Source organism: Trypanosoma rangeli, assembly GCF_003719475.1.
Source record: "Trypanosoma rangeli strain AM80 chromosome Unknown Tra_15.4_contig_00011, whole genome shotgun sequence".
Taxonomy (NCBI): Eukaryota; Euglenozoa; class Kinetoplastea; order Trypanosomatida; family Trypanosomatidae; genus Trypanosoma; species Trypanosoma rangeli.
The window spans coordinates 42-12,751 of record NW_021705755.1 but is presented as its reverse complement, the minus strand read 5'-3'; the positions used below and the strand labels follow the sequence as shown (position 1 = coordinate 12,751).

At 47.7% G+C, this 12,710-nt stretch overlaps 6 protein-coding genes across 6 annotated transcripts, besides 11 other annotated features; all 6 read left to right on the top strand.

The window, feature by feature from the left end:
* Positions 1 to 268: 268 nt before the first annotated feature.
* On the top strand, positions 269 to 1,663 carry TraAM80_00607 (uncharacterized protein; the record flags this gene model as incomplete). Its single annotated transcript, XM_029377678.1, has 1 exon — positions 269 to 1,663. The coding sequence occupies one exon, from the start codon at positions 269 to 271 to the stop codon at positions 1,661 to 1,663; it is 1,395 nt and encodes a 464-aa protein (XP_029242446.1).
* A 295-nt stretch (positions 1,664 to 1,958) lies between these two features.
* TraAM80_00606 (guanylate kinase) lies at positions 1,959 to 2,591 on the top strand (the record flags this gene model as incomplete). Its single annotated transcript, XM_029377677.1, has 1 exon — positions 1,959 to 2,591. The coding sequence occupies one exon, from the start codon at positions 1,959 to 1,961 to the stop codon at positions 2,589 to 2,591; it is 633 nt and encodes a 210-aa protein (XP_029242445.1).
* A 739-nt stretch (positions 2,592 to 3,330) lies between these two features.
* Positions 3,331 to 3,359: a sequence feature (A-rich).
* A 45-nt stretch (positions 3,360 to 3,404) lies between these two features.
* Positions 3,405 to 3,462: a sequence feature (A-rich).
* Positions 3,463 to 3,481: a microsatellite.
* An 86-nt stretch (positions 3,482 to 3,567) lies between these two features.
* Positions 3,568 to 5,802, top strand: TraAM80_00605 (uncharacterized protein; the record flags this gene model as incomplete). Its single annotated transcript, XM_029377676.1, has 1 exon — positions 3,568 to 5,802. One exon carries the CDS (start codon positions 3,568 to 3,570, stop codon positions 5,800 to 5,802), a length of 2,235 nt encoding a protein of 744 aa, XP_029242444.1.
* A 66-nt stretch (positions 5,803 to 5,868) lies between these two features.
* Positions 5,869 to 5,893: a microsatellite.
* Positions 5,894 to 6,366: 473 nt separating this feature from the next.
* Positions 6,367 to 6,386: a microsatellite.
* A 74-nt stretch (positions 6,387 to 6,460) lies between these two features.
* TraAM80_00604 (uncharacterized protein) lies at positions 6,461 to 8,599 on the top strand (the record flags this gene model as incomplete). The annotated part of the gene is made up of 1 exon (XM_029377675.1): positions 6,461 to 8,599. One exon carries the CDS (start codon positions 6,461 to 6,463, stop codon positions 8,597 to 8,599), a length of 2,139 nt encoding a protein of 712 aa, XP_029242443.1.
* A 206-nt stretch (positions 8,600 to 8,805) lies between these two features.
* Positions 8,806 to 8,827: a microsatellite.
* A 28-nt stretch (positions 8,828 to 8,855) lies between these two features.
* Positions 8,856 to 8,875: a microsatellite.
* A 541-nt stretch (positions 8,876 to 9,416) lies between these two features.
* Positions 9,417 to 10,064, top strand: TraAM80_00603 (uncharacterized protein; the record flags this gene model as incomplete). Its single annotated transcript, XM_029377674.1, has 1 exon — positions 9,417 to 10,064. One exon carries the CDS (start codon positions 9,417 to 9,419, stop codon positions 10,062 to 10,064), a length of 648 nt encoding a protein of 215 aa, XP_029242442.1.
* A 217-nt stretch (positions 10,065 to 10,281) lies between these two features.
* Positions 10,282 to 10,329: a sequence feature (A-rich).
* Positions 10,330 to 10,344: 15 nt separating this feature from the next.
* Positions 10,345 to 10,361: a microsatellite.
* Positions 10,362 to 10,380: 19 nt separating this feature from the next.
* Positions 10,381 to 12,063, top strand: TraAM80_00602 (uncharacterized protein; the record flags this gene model as incomplete). Its single annotated transcript, XM_029377673.1, has 1 exon — positions 10,381 to 12,063. The coding sequence occupies one exon, from the start codon at positions 10,381 to 10,383 to the stop codon at positions 12,061 to 12,063; it is 1,683 nt and encodes a 560-aa protein (XP_029242441.1).
* Positions 12,064 to 12,331: 268 nt separating this feature from the next.
* Positions 12,332 to 12,349: a microsatellite.
* A 360-nt stretch (positions 12,350 to 12,709) lies between these two features.
* Position 12,710: part of a microsatellite that runs on past the window's edge.

Sequence of the window (12,710 nt, the reverse complement as noted above, 5' to 3'; positions counted from 1 at the left end):
TTTTTGGGGGGGGGGGGGGACGTTGTACTTTTCTTTTCTTTCTCGTTTATCTATATTTTTGACATCTTTATTATTATTATTTTTTTTTGCTCATGCCCCTTGCGATGAAACACGGTAGCCTTGGATTTTTAATTTAAAAAACTGGTGTCCCCTCATTCTTTTATTACTTCCTTTTCGTACTTTACTCTCTTTGCACATTTGTAGGCATAGCTATACGTACGTTGCTTCTCTTTTTGTTATTTATATTTTGCTTTACAACTACACTGAGATGCGGGGTGGTGAAAAAGGAGCGGCGGTAGTGGAGCAGGAGCATGTGCTTTACACGGGCGCCGTGTTGGTTCCCTTCTGCGTCGGGAGTGTCGCGTTGCCGCTTTCACTGTGTCGTGCTTCCACATTATCGCCGTTATCTACCACACTGCCGTCGGTCCCCCGTAGGAAGGCAAATCCCCAGCGACGCGCGACGAAGAAGGGTCAGAAGGGAACATCACATAACGAAGGCAACAATGATGATCCACATGACTACAACGCTGGGATTAGTCGCTGTACGCACCTACGCTACAGTTACCTTCGGGATGGGTCCTCTGCAGCACAGGACCTGGCCTATCGTCGTGAGTTGCATACTTTGGGTGAGGTGGCATCGCTGTCAGCCTCGGCAAAGGAAAAGGCGGAGGCGGCTGCAACAGCCTCTCAACTATATGCTCTAGTTGATCGTGTGGTGTTTAAGCTTCCAAATAGTTTTCCTGAGCCACGCCGCGAGCTAACACATCCACCGTTCTTCATCATGGACGATACATGGGCGGAACACCTAGTGGAGATAGAGGTTCACTGTCGCCCGTGGCTCGGTATAGCACCTTTTACGTTGTCACACATGGTGCTTCTGCAGAAACGAGCCGATTTTCCGCCCCAGTTGCTAAGCTCAACGTTTGGGCAGACCAAACCACCGCCGACTGTTATCTTGGCACCTTCCGATCCAGTACTGTTGCCGTCATCCTACACAGCAGCGGCCATAACGAGACCTCGTTCAAAGAGGCGTGTGGAGGAACCCGATGGAACTCACTCCACAGTTGTTGTAGAGCGCAACGCAGACATGGATGAAGTTTGCACGGAGGAGCGGGGAATTTGCGTGAACGTTGATGATATTGAAGAATTTTCCATTGTTGCAGAGCGGCGAGATGCGATACGCATCTTTCATCCCACGTTAAATGTGGCACGGTATCTGGCCGCCGTGCGGAACTTACCGCAGCCAGAGTTAGAGCCCCCGCCGTCGTTTTGTGTGCTTCCAGGACAAAAAAGTGTTCCATTTCACATGCAGCCAGATGAGGATAATGCACCCGAAGACAATTCTAGCTGTGATGTTGCGAAGCGGGGTAGGTCTATTGCCACTGAGGGTGAACATTCTTTAAGAGCTCGGGATGTGGAGTCGCTCCCTCCTTGGTGTTTTCCTTTTGAGGCCATTATGCATGCACATGAGCCAAAAAGAAGAGACGGCGCCATTGACGCGATGCGGTCCGTGTTGGCGGCACTGCAGAAGGAGCAGGCCGAGTTACGTGAGGGCATTGAACAAAAGATTAGCTCAGCAGTGACCAACGCAGATGAGCTTCGGAGTGTCATTCAGAGAATGCGAGAGACGTGTGCATTGCTGGAAAAACCTGTAGGGCAGTAAAAAGGGGTAAGCAAAGCAAAGGGGGCGAAAAGAAAGGAGTAATACTTCTTTGGCAGATCCTTTTTTTAAAGTATCCGTAACCAAAATATCAGGACCCCATGCGCTGCGTTTTTTTTTTTTTACTTTTGCTTTATTATTATTGTTCTAGCTGCAGTGGTGCTTGGAGAAAGGCTGTTTGTAAGTTAAGGGTGATAAGGAAAGACTTTTTAAAAGAAACAAAGGGATAGTGAGTGTCGGTACCTAATCATTAAACAAAAGTCTTCGGTGATTGCACAAATTAATTTTTGGCGATAGCATGGTAAGGAGTGAGTTTCCATTAGAGGCAATTGCTGTCTGTGGCCCCTCTGGCGTAGGGAAAGGAGCGCTTCTTGGCCGCTTGCTGAAGGAGTTTCCGGATTATTTTGGCTATTCCGTCTCACACACAACAAGGGCGCCGCGTGAAGGTGAAGAAAATGGACGCGAGTATCACTTTTCTGATCGTGCCACGGTGGACAGCATGCGGGACAACGGTGAGTTTATTGAGGTCTGCGAGGTGCATGGGAATTTGTATGGCACTAGTGTGAATGCGATAAATGTGGTTCGGGACGCCGGAAAGGTTTGCATCCTTGAGGTGGACATTAAAGGTGTTCAAAAGATACGCAATATGAAAGAGTCGCTGAATGTATTGTACATTTTTGTTACTCCCCCATCGATGGAGGAACTGTGCGAGCGCATTCGGAAGCGGGGGGCGGACAACGAGGAGGTCCTTCAACGACGTCTCCGCACTGCTGAAGAGGAGTTGCGGTTTGTCGAGGAAAATTCCACTTTTTTTTCTCATATTATCCTCAACAAAGACCTTGACGTGGCGTACGAAAAGCTACTGCGCATTATTGACGAGACGTTTGAGACGTGTAACATGTGTAAACTGAGGCAGGATTCCGTGCAATAATCCTGTGACTAAACGGTGCGAGAGTTACGGTGGGGGGGGGGGGGGGCGTGTTCGAGAGAAAAAGATGGCCTGGTAGGGAGTGAGAGGTGGATTTTGATGACAACTGGCAACCAATAAGTGTATGTGTTACGGTGTTTGTAGAGGAACATATATGTGTATTTACTAACCTTCAGGTGTGTCACTTCTGTATGGGTTTCAGTCTTGAAATGAAGGCTGCGTATCCTCACTTCTGTTTTCGGGGCTCCCCTTGTGCCCCATTTCTCAGACTTCCAAAGCGATGCAGCTGGAGATTTATTTGTTTTTATGAAATTCTTTCCTTTTGTGTCTTGTTGGTGGATTGCCATCTGTTCATTCTCGGTTTGTGTCTTTCCAAAACATGATAGCATATCTTTGATTGCTCCATGTATGGGGCAATCACAATAATAATGGAAAACTCAAGTTGTTTTTATTGTTTTTGCTTTTCTGTCAGCACGCATATTGAGCTATAATTCTTTAATAAAAAAGATGAATAGAACAATTCATCGTTTGATGACTATTGATGCCTACATATGTGCATATCAAGGTGTCTTGGGCATAGGTCTCGGGTTGCCTCTTTTTGAAAGAGAGCGGGTTCAACCTCTCTGTGGCTGTCCACTTACCTCGTTGCATAAACTGTGCTTTCGTAGAGAGCCAGTTGTAGCCGCACACAAAATGTCCCCATTCATACGTGCGCCCACTTTGTCACGCTTTATCTTGTGGATCTGTTTTTCTTTCTTTCTTTCTGTGTTTTATTTCAGTATTGTCACCGCTGTTTTCTGTGCGAATATGTTTCCATTTTTTTTTCTTTTCTTTTCTGGTTTAATTGTTTATTATTATTATTACATTTTTTTTTGTGGTGGTGGTGGTGGGGGGCTCCTGCTGTTATTAATGATGCCCGCGCCCTCTAACTTGAAGCCCTGTGGGCGCTTTGTATTAGAGCCGGTTGTAGTGGCCCTAAATGAGCGGTACAAAGGGGACTGAGGCTGCCACCTTGCATCTCACAGCGTGTGATAATGAGAAGGATGTTGTTTCCACGGCGCGTTACATTCCTATGCCTGAGTCTCTCTGGGTGCTGCGCCACCGATTTCCAAACGTTACGCGGTCAGTTCTTTTGCAGTGCGTGCGGTGCCATCGGTGGGTGGCGCAGCCCGTCACGACGCATCCCCCTGACGAGGTGCCGGCGTGTCCAACACGGTTAGAGAAAGCGGCATTAAAGTTCAAAAACGATCGTTATCGACGGCTGCAGGCTGAGGAAGACGAGCTGAAGGAGGAGTGGCGGTCTCCTCGATTTCGTCAAAACCAAGAAAAGATTGTGAATGTTGTGAAACCAACCAAGCGGCGCGGTCAGGAGGAACAAAAGGAGACTAACGCATATTATATACCTAACCCCGCTAACTTCACCTGTCAGTGGGTATACTGTGCTCTTGAAGACGTCTGGACGGATTTGCGGGATCACTGGCTGGGGGAGTTGTACGCCACGTTGGACAGTGTCAGGGGGGATGAGGAAGGTGGTAGCAGCAGCAATAGCTCACGTCTGCGATGCAGTCAGCAATCTCCTAAGGAACGGCTAAACAAGGAATTAGTAAAAGAGCTCCATGGAAAGCGTAGTGAGCGCTTGGCAAGGAAACCGCATAATGGAACAGATAGCAAATATGAGAAGAATGAATTACATAGATCTGCAGCAGAAGTTTCACTCAATGAGGGTATTGCGCAGCAATTGGATACACTCATACGTCACGATGAGGCTGTAGTTGCATCTTTCTGTTGGATCAGCTGTGACGGTTGTGGGAAGTTACGACGTGTCCATCAGCCGTTTCCAGGTGGTGCACCTTTTGTTTGTGCGCTGGCGTTGAATATTGGTTCCTGCAGTGTACCAGAGCAGGAAGGACTGGGCTCTGTTTTTTGCAGTCATGTGGATCAAGTTTCTGTGAGCGATACGTACGAAAGTATTGTGGGTGATATGGTTCTTCGTGATGCCATTGGAGCAGGGGCATCTGCTGTGGCTGCGACTACGACATCTACGGTTGTTACATCCACCAGTAGCGATCGCACTGAAAATGGAGCTACGAAGATGTCTACTAGTGGGCGTCGACTTGGTCGAAGCTCTGCAGTTGGTCCACATTTGACTTATAAGAGCAGTGCTTCCGCGAAGTTGATTGTCCCGCTTCTTCGTGAACTGACGTCTGCGCTGCGTAAGAGGGCATTGGGTGCATTTGTAAAGAACATTTTGACCGTCCCGGATGAGGTGCGCGCAAAACGCGAGAGTGTCGTACGGGCCTCAATTGTTGTGGCTGGGGATTCGAGGCACACCGACTCCGTTTCACCCAAACATGAAGAGCAAAAGAGGGATTGGCCGGAGGTGCAGAACAACACCTTACCGCTGGGGAACAAAGCTGAACCTCATCAGGCGGAAGTGGACAATGCGAAGAGTGAAGTTGGGGAGCAACAAAATATGAACGTACTTCCTGCTGAAACGAACATCCACGTGTCCGAAGTGCCTTGCAAAGAGGGGGTATCTCGTCCCTGTCGACGACTCGGTTGTCCGCCGCGGCGAATGAAGGAGGTTGCACATCAAGGAGGTGCCAAGACGCGAATGACTCTCGTGTCATTGCCGCCGAGTGAAGTCACGCGTCCTGAAGGGCTAACCGAAGATGTCACAACCATAAAGTTAGAGGCGGTGGCGACGCCTTCCGAAGTGGTCGCTAACACTGGTCGCACTAATGCGTCGCTGAATGGCACTCCTGTGAAGCAGGTAACTCCAGCGCCCTCACCAGAGGAACCCATGGCAACGGTAGCTGAGGCGCTGAGTAAGGAAAGTCCTTCCAAAAAGGTCTGTGGACGAAAACGCACAAGGTCATCAACGACGGAGGATGCCAAGCAGAACATTGGCAATGACGATGGTATCAGTAACACAAATGCGATCTGTGGTGCAAAACCTCGGGGCGTCGCTCGTCGTGTGGGGAGTGATGGCATAACCAGTGCCTTGAATAAGGAGGAAGTGGAGGTCATTTATTGGATGTGCTGCGATTTATGCGATAAGTGGCGCATTGTTCCCGAAAAGATCTCAGAGGACACGGATCACTGGTACTGTGAGATGCGTGCGGATGGAACGACGTGTAGCGACACCGATGATGAGATTCGCATGAACCGGTCAAAAAAGCGCGGACGAAAACGCAAGAAGGAAAACAGGTGATGAGAGGTAGACTGCTGGGCATATATGCAACTGTGTATATGTTTCTAGTGTTTTTTAAAGTTTAATTATATATATATATATATATATATATTATCTTTTTTGCTTTCTTTAAGGGAGGAACTGTGTGTGCGTGTTTCCGTTTTGTCGTTCTTCAACAAAGTTAACGACAAGCGATATGACTCTCTCTTGATATTATCTCTTCCTCCCCCTTTTTCTTTACTCCCTGTCTTCTTCCTCCTCGTTAGCAACGTTTTTTCGTTTACAATTTCCTTCTTTTTTCAGCTCTTCTGCATCGCCGCATCCAATAGGGAACATAAATAGAAAAATACGCTGAACGCAAAATACCAGAAAAAAACATAAACGAAAAGTGAAGGTAACTCATAAGGAGCTCAACAGGAAGGCATCAAGAGGTGACTATAGTAGAGCCATCAACAGCCCTCATTACTCTCCTGGGAGCTGGGGAAAAGCAATAAGTAAAAAAAAAACAACCTAAAAATTCAAGAAGTATCAAGTGGCTCCGTGGCGATCTTAGAAACCTTTTTTCTTACTTTATTTAATTCGGTGCTCTCTCTCTCTCTCTCTCTTGTTCTTACAGCTTTATTTTGTTGGAATCCCAATTCCACGGGTGCACACTTTACTGTAAACCCCGTGAAGTGCAATGTCGTCCGCGCTCTATTTTGTCTGCTCGAGGTGCGAGCTGCCCATTTGCTCGCACAAGGATCTTATCATGCTGCCTGTCGCCGGTGGTACCACAGAAACAGCCTTTGAATACTTGCTAGAGGACGTTCTGGCTTTGGAGACCTCTGTGCCATGCTACAGCGGCGATGAGGTGGCGGAGGTCAACGTCACGGTTTCAGAGGAAATACTTGCATCCATTTTACCACCAGCAACACATCAGCTGACACTGGAGACTGTTGTGGTGTCACAACACGCTGAGCAGCGGCAGCAAGAGCAGAACGGTGTGGAAACCACGCAAATGCTCCAACCAGAGGGATCAGACCCGAGTAGCTTGACAAACACACTGCCTAATAGCAACAACGGCATCAGCACAGGGGACCTGCCAGAGACCAACCCCGGAGAGGATCGTGAGCAAAATACGACGGATACGTCACTGCGTGGAATGTCTTTTGTTGACAGAACCTCTTATCAGCAAGTGATGCGGGCGTTAGCATCTTATAGCCGTGTTCAAGAAACTCGTGTGGATCTGGTATGCGTTAGGGAGGAGGTGTTGGGGTGTGGGCTCAGCTGTTGTACCAAGGGTCGTGTCACTGATGCTCCCTCAGCGAACTCGCCTTCAGCCTCGTTGGAGGAAGCGCAAAACCCATCGTCTTCTACCCAATGGTTTGCACATCCAGGGAACTTTATAGTTGAAGAATCCTTTGTTAAGGTACGGCGTCGCACAAAGACCGCGCGGTGTCCATGGTTTGATGCATACAATTGTCGCGGGAGACTGCAGTGTCCGGACTGTCATCTTGGGCTAGGCTACTTGTTTGTGCGGAAGTCAAAGGAACATCCCGACTCCCAGGCGGCAGCGTGCGAGGTGAAGGCTCCGTCTGCTGACCTGATGCAGAATGGGGAGGAGGAGAATGCTCAGGACGCACATGAGCCACAGCAAAAAAAAGAGCGGAAAGAGGAGGGAAACGAAAGAGGGAATAAACAACAGCAGAATGACGACGATGGAATCACGTCGCAGTTTCCTTCCACGTTTTTGGGCTTAGAGCTAAAAAAGATACGGCAGCGTCAATGGGGTCTGCGGGATTTTCAGAGGCGATATCAGCAGTCCAAGAATATTAAATCTTTTCGGGAGATGTTCCCAGAGGCAGAGGAACTTGAGAACCTTTACAGCCGTCTCACGGCACTTCGCATGCAAGCTGAGCTCTATAACAATCTTCTTCGAAAGCACAAGGAACGGAATGATGTGCAGGGTGCACTCCTTTTAAGTCAAAAAGAACGCATCCACACCTATGAGGAAAAACTGCGCACCATGCAACAAATCATTGAAGCACAGCGAGAGCAGTTGGAGATGCAGGGTCGGCAAATCAAACATCAAGAAGAATTAGTGAGGAACCATAAAAGTCAGGTGCATACACAACAGCAACAAATACATGTAGAACAGCTTCTACTAACAGAGCAAAGTCGCACAATCGAGTCTCAGCGAGAACAATTGAGGCTTATACAGGTTCACCTTAAGGCAAGGTTGGTAAAGGAGAGGCTAGACGAACGCTGTGAACAACTTTCCAAGCTTCTTCACGGACTAGGTGGAGAAAGGCGCTCCTACGTGACCACCACTGAGACCGCAATCGCTTCACAGCAACGCATTTCACGACCTCTTCTTCCACCTCCGCATCTTATGGGTGTTGTGGGTCATGATACTCGTGAACACGGGGAAGTAGAAACAGAAACATCAGAAGAGAGAGGGATGGTGGGGGAAGCCACCAATGAATTGTGCCAACACCATCCAAGTAGGGCAACAACGCCCCCTCGTGATGAGCTCGTGGCCAGCGCAAACATAAGTAGGGACGCTGTAGCATCAGAGAGTCGTGTCTGTCCCCCAAGAACATTGTCCATGCTTACAGCTGCCAGCGGATCGTATGCCAGGTCTACTTGTAGCAGAAACCTCGGTGTTTCTGAACGAACGGTGGCGATCACGCGGAAGATTGCCGAAGAACGGGCTAGGCGGGATGCCGGAAGGGGACCCCTACCGTCATGTGGCGGCTCAATCAGCACTGCTGCGTCCAAGGTCACGCCACAGACTCCGGACGATGCAGCTCCCTCTAATTGCCGAAACTCCTCCTAGTTGCCATAAAAAAAGGAGTGAAGGGACGTTTTTGCGAAGAAGAAAAACGCAAAACAAAAAAGTGAGGGAAGTGAAGTGAGGTGTTGAATGAACCACAGGGAAACGAGGGCGGGAAGGGGGACCTGAACTTTAGTGGTTCTTGACAAACTTTGCTACAGGTTCCCGTTTCAAGCTCTTTAAAAAATGAGGTGGGTTGTATGATTTTGCACACACACACACACACACACAGAGAGAGAGAGGGAGGGGGGGGAGCGACGTGTGTGTGTGTGTGTGTGTTCAGAGTTAGATACTGGAAAGTTGTTAGGGTGGGTGAAAGAGAACACACAAAAAATAAGTTTTTTTTTTTCTTTTTAGTTGGGTAAGGGAAGAGGTGCAATGCCTACATTAATGTGCCATCTAAAAATACAATTTTGGTGGATGCAAGCGCATTGAGGTGTGCCGCCGTCTCTGTGAGTGGGCGTTCACACTTTCACCTGAACCCCTTTTTCCTTTTGTTTTAGTCTTCGAAAGCGACAAATGTGAGAGGGAGGACTACTGCAGTGAATTGTTTTGATTTTTTATTCCTCCCCCACCTTGAAAAAGAAAAAAGAAAAACACCATGTTTTATGATTTTATGAAATAAACCACGCAGGTCCGAGGAAGTGGGAAACACAGAGGTGATAGTGTCTTTGAAATCGTTTTGCGGTTAGCCATAGAGAAGAGTGACCTACCGATGATGTCAGCAGCGGAAATGATACTCAGAAATTGCCTTCCTTTCTCTTCCTCTCTGCCTTTTATTTGCGGTAGCTGGGGTGGTGACGGAGAAGCTAGGTTGCATATGGCATTCAATGGCTTTGCGGACGAAAACAAGTCTCTTCGCACGAAAGTTTTAGTTTTGGAGCGAGAGCTCAAGCGGCGCACCGACGAGTGTACCAAGTTGCGTGGTGAATTACGAGAGTTTGGGGAGTTAAAGCAAAAGAATGAATCACAACGGGAACTTATTTTGGCACTGCGTGATCAGATTGAGTTTTTGCGTACAGCTCATGCGTCAGCAGTGGAGACACTTGAGAAGAAGGCGAATGAGGACCGTGACAGGGAGCACCGCGAACGCCTTCAGAGTATAAACGCCCGACTTGGTATAGAGGTGTGCCAAACAAATAGATTGCCGAAGAAGTTTGCACCGGAGGTTAGTGCTTCAGGCGGTCTTGTACCGACAAGTGATGGGGCGCAGGTAGTTTTGAAGAGCTCTGATATTTCCTCGTTGGGCTTTGCTCCTGTTCAGCGTCCAGTAGATTTTCTGGGTGGCCGGCAGAATCCATTGCAGCAGAGTGAGAACGCTGGGAGTGGGGGTGCTGAGGAAGACGAAGCGGCTCGGCTCATGGAGATGGTTAAAGATGAAGCGTTACTAGATGTTCAATATGCTGAAGTCGCGGATCAAGAAGAAAAGGAGCTTCGTGAGCGATTTGAGGCGCTACGGCGGCGTTAATGAGGTGCAGCTGCTTGTGCCTGCCCATAAAGAGGGGTTATGCTTGGTTTTATGCCAGTCGTGTGCAAATGTGTGTGCTAGTTTGGTTTCACGTGTGCTTGTTATGAGTGAAGAGGTGGGTGGGGTGGGGAGAGGCGTTTCCTGTTGTTCTGGACATTCCCTGTTTATTTATTCTTTCTTTCCTTCCCACAAACCCTCTCTGTCGTGGAAGTTCATATTGTTATTTATTTATTTTTTTGTCTTTAATTTTTTTTTTTTTTTTCTTGCATGCGTAGCGAAATTTTTTTTTTTTTTTTTGAGTGTCCTGCATGGAAATATGAAATCCGCCGCGCTTCTCCAACAGCTGTTATATTTGCCCCTTCTTTTGGCGTCCGTTCTTCTTCGCGGGGCGGAGGCACGTGCCTCATCGGAATCAGAACTATTGTGCTCTCCACTGGTAATAGAACCATACCAGAATTCTTCATGTGTCATCAATGTGCGAGACGCACAGCAAGAGCCTACTACGGCATTTGACGTGGGTGAATTCTTTGTGACAGCCCACAGCTCTGTATCCAAGGCCGCACTGAAGGTGAGCCCACTGCGGCGTGACGACGATGTGACAACGGTGGTGTTTGATATTTCTGCCGTGGAAAGCACAACCATCACGGTAGACGTAATGTGCGCGTCGGGCGGTTATGCTTTCCCAATTCACAATAGCGGTTTAGTGGTGTCTGTTTTGACTAGGGCGGCGGTGCGCATGGGGCCCATTTTGTGCGATGTCCCTGCAGCAGGTCTTTTTCTCAGTGGCACCACAACCTGTAGAACGGCCTTGTACGACGCAAACAATCGTCGTGCGGTTGTATATCCAAGTGATGTAGCATTTGTCGAAGAGAACAATATGGGATTCTTTCACTTTATTTCTGGCAAAGGGGATCTTGTTTTTAACTTCACGGCAGCAAGTCTTCCAAGCATGTCAATAGGGAATTTCACACTACATCTGACGCTTATAGGTGACACCAACACCTATTCTACTACCTTTCCTTTACTTTATCCGGATTTGTACCCAGCGGCGTCCTTTTCCACGCTAGTGTGCTTCAATGAAACGGTTCCCATTGCCTGTATCGTGCGTGCTTTGGGAACCATGGGCCCTGTTAGACTAAATTTGGATTACTTCCGAATAACCCTTGAGATGCTAGATGAAGACTCAGTAGGGAACAAATGGGTGGATAACACTAACGCTTTTTCCATTTCTGCACGTGCATTGGCCCAAACTGATACTGCATTTTTTTCTTGCGAACTTAAAGTCAATGACGCTATTAATTTAGAACGACTACATGTGTATATTGTGACAAGTGCAGTTGGGAATGAGAGGAAGAAACTGCAAGAGGTGCAAGGCTCACCGTTTGTGTTTGTTTCCGGAGTGAGGCCTAATGCAGCTTATGTTTCACTACGGGGTTGTAAAGTTCCTGCAATTACTAGCGGAAATCGTACACAGTGTTTCATTGACCTTTATAATGGCGTCACTGGTGATGTACGGTATTTTCATCTTGCTAGTACGCTTGGCGCGCTTTTTGAAAATATAACATACCTTTCCATGGACCCCGTATTTAAGGCTCCTGTGGTGACTTTTGTGTACGTGGCACCCGTCTTGACTACCCGCTTGGAGGACATCATTACGCTTTTTGTGGACGGCCAAAGCGCAATCCGATCGCCATTTCGCATAACTGTATTTCCACAGCATAGTCCCACCAGTGATGAAAGTTTCACTACTGTCAGGGGAAACAACGCCCTGGTCATTGGCGTTGGACTTGCATTCTTTGGTGTCGTCATTGGCACTGGGTCATTTGTAGCTGTAAAACGCACCCTGCGGTTCAATCGTATTCGCCAACTGCGAGTGATACGTAAGACGCAAGAGTTACTGACGGAGGAAGAGGAAGCTGCCGCTTCCTCGGCGGTCGGGAAGGTGGGCATTGAGCCCGTACCGCAGGTGCAGAAGCTTCGTGAGTCAGAAAGTGACTGAACATGACGAAATATGAAGGAAAAAGAAAACAGTGGCATGGGAAGATATACTTGCATATATGCATACGGATGTGTCAGTATGCGTTTATTGTACCTGCGTGGAGTTTATGAAGGCACGCCCTGCACCTTTCTTCTTGCTAGTTGTCTCCTTTTTTTTGTGTGTTTTTGCTTCTCTTGCAACATCCACGTATATCATATTTTTTTTGTTTTGTTTCTGCTCCTTTCCATCTTTTTTTTTTCTCACAATACCCATCAAGGAGGCTGAACGCGTGTGTGTGTGTGTGTGTCCGCTCCGCTTTTGTGAGGCGCTGGGTTTGTTCTCCACCCTGCAGCCTTGACTGTGGTGTGTGAAAGCAGGAAGTAACAAGACGTAGCAGCTACATTGCAGCAATCAAAGCAACCAAAGACATTCAAGGAGGTTACTACAAAAATAAACAAAGTAAAAAAAAAGGTGTTGGAAGGACAATAAGTAAAATTGGTTGCTTTCACGTGAGAAAAGCTACATCCGCATCAGTTGTAGCCACACAACTACTAATACAAAAGGAGTTCAACGAACGAGTCTAACGGAAAAAGTAATAGGCAAAAAAAAAAAAATCAGGCTAGCAACACTATAAAGGACGGCGTAAATAATAAAAAAAGTTTTTTTTT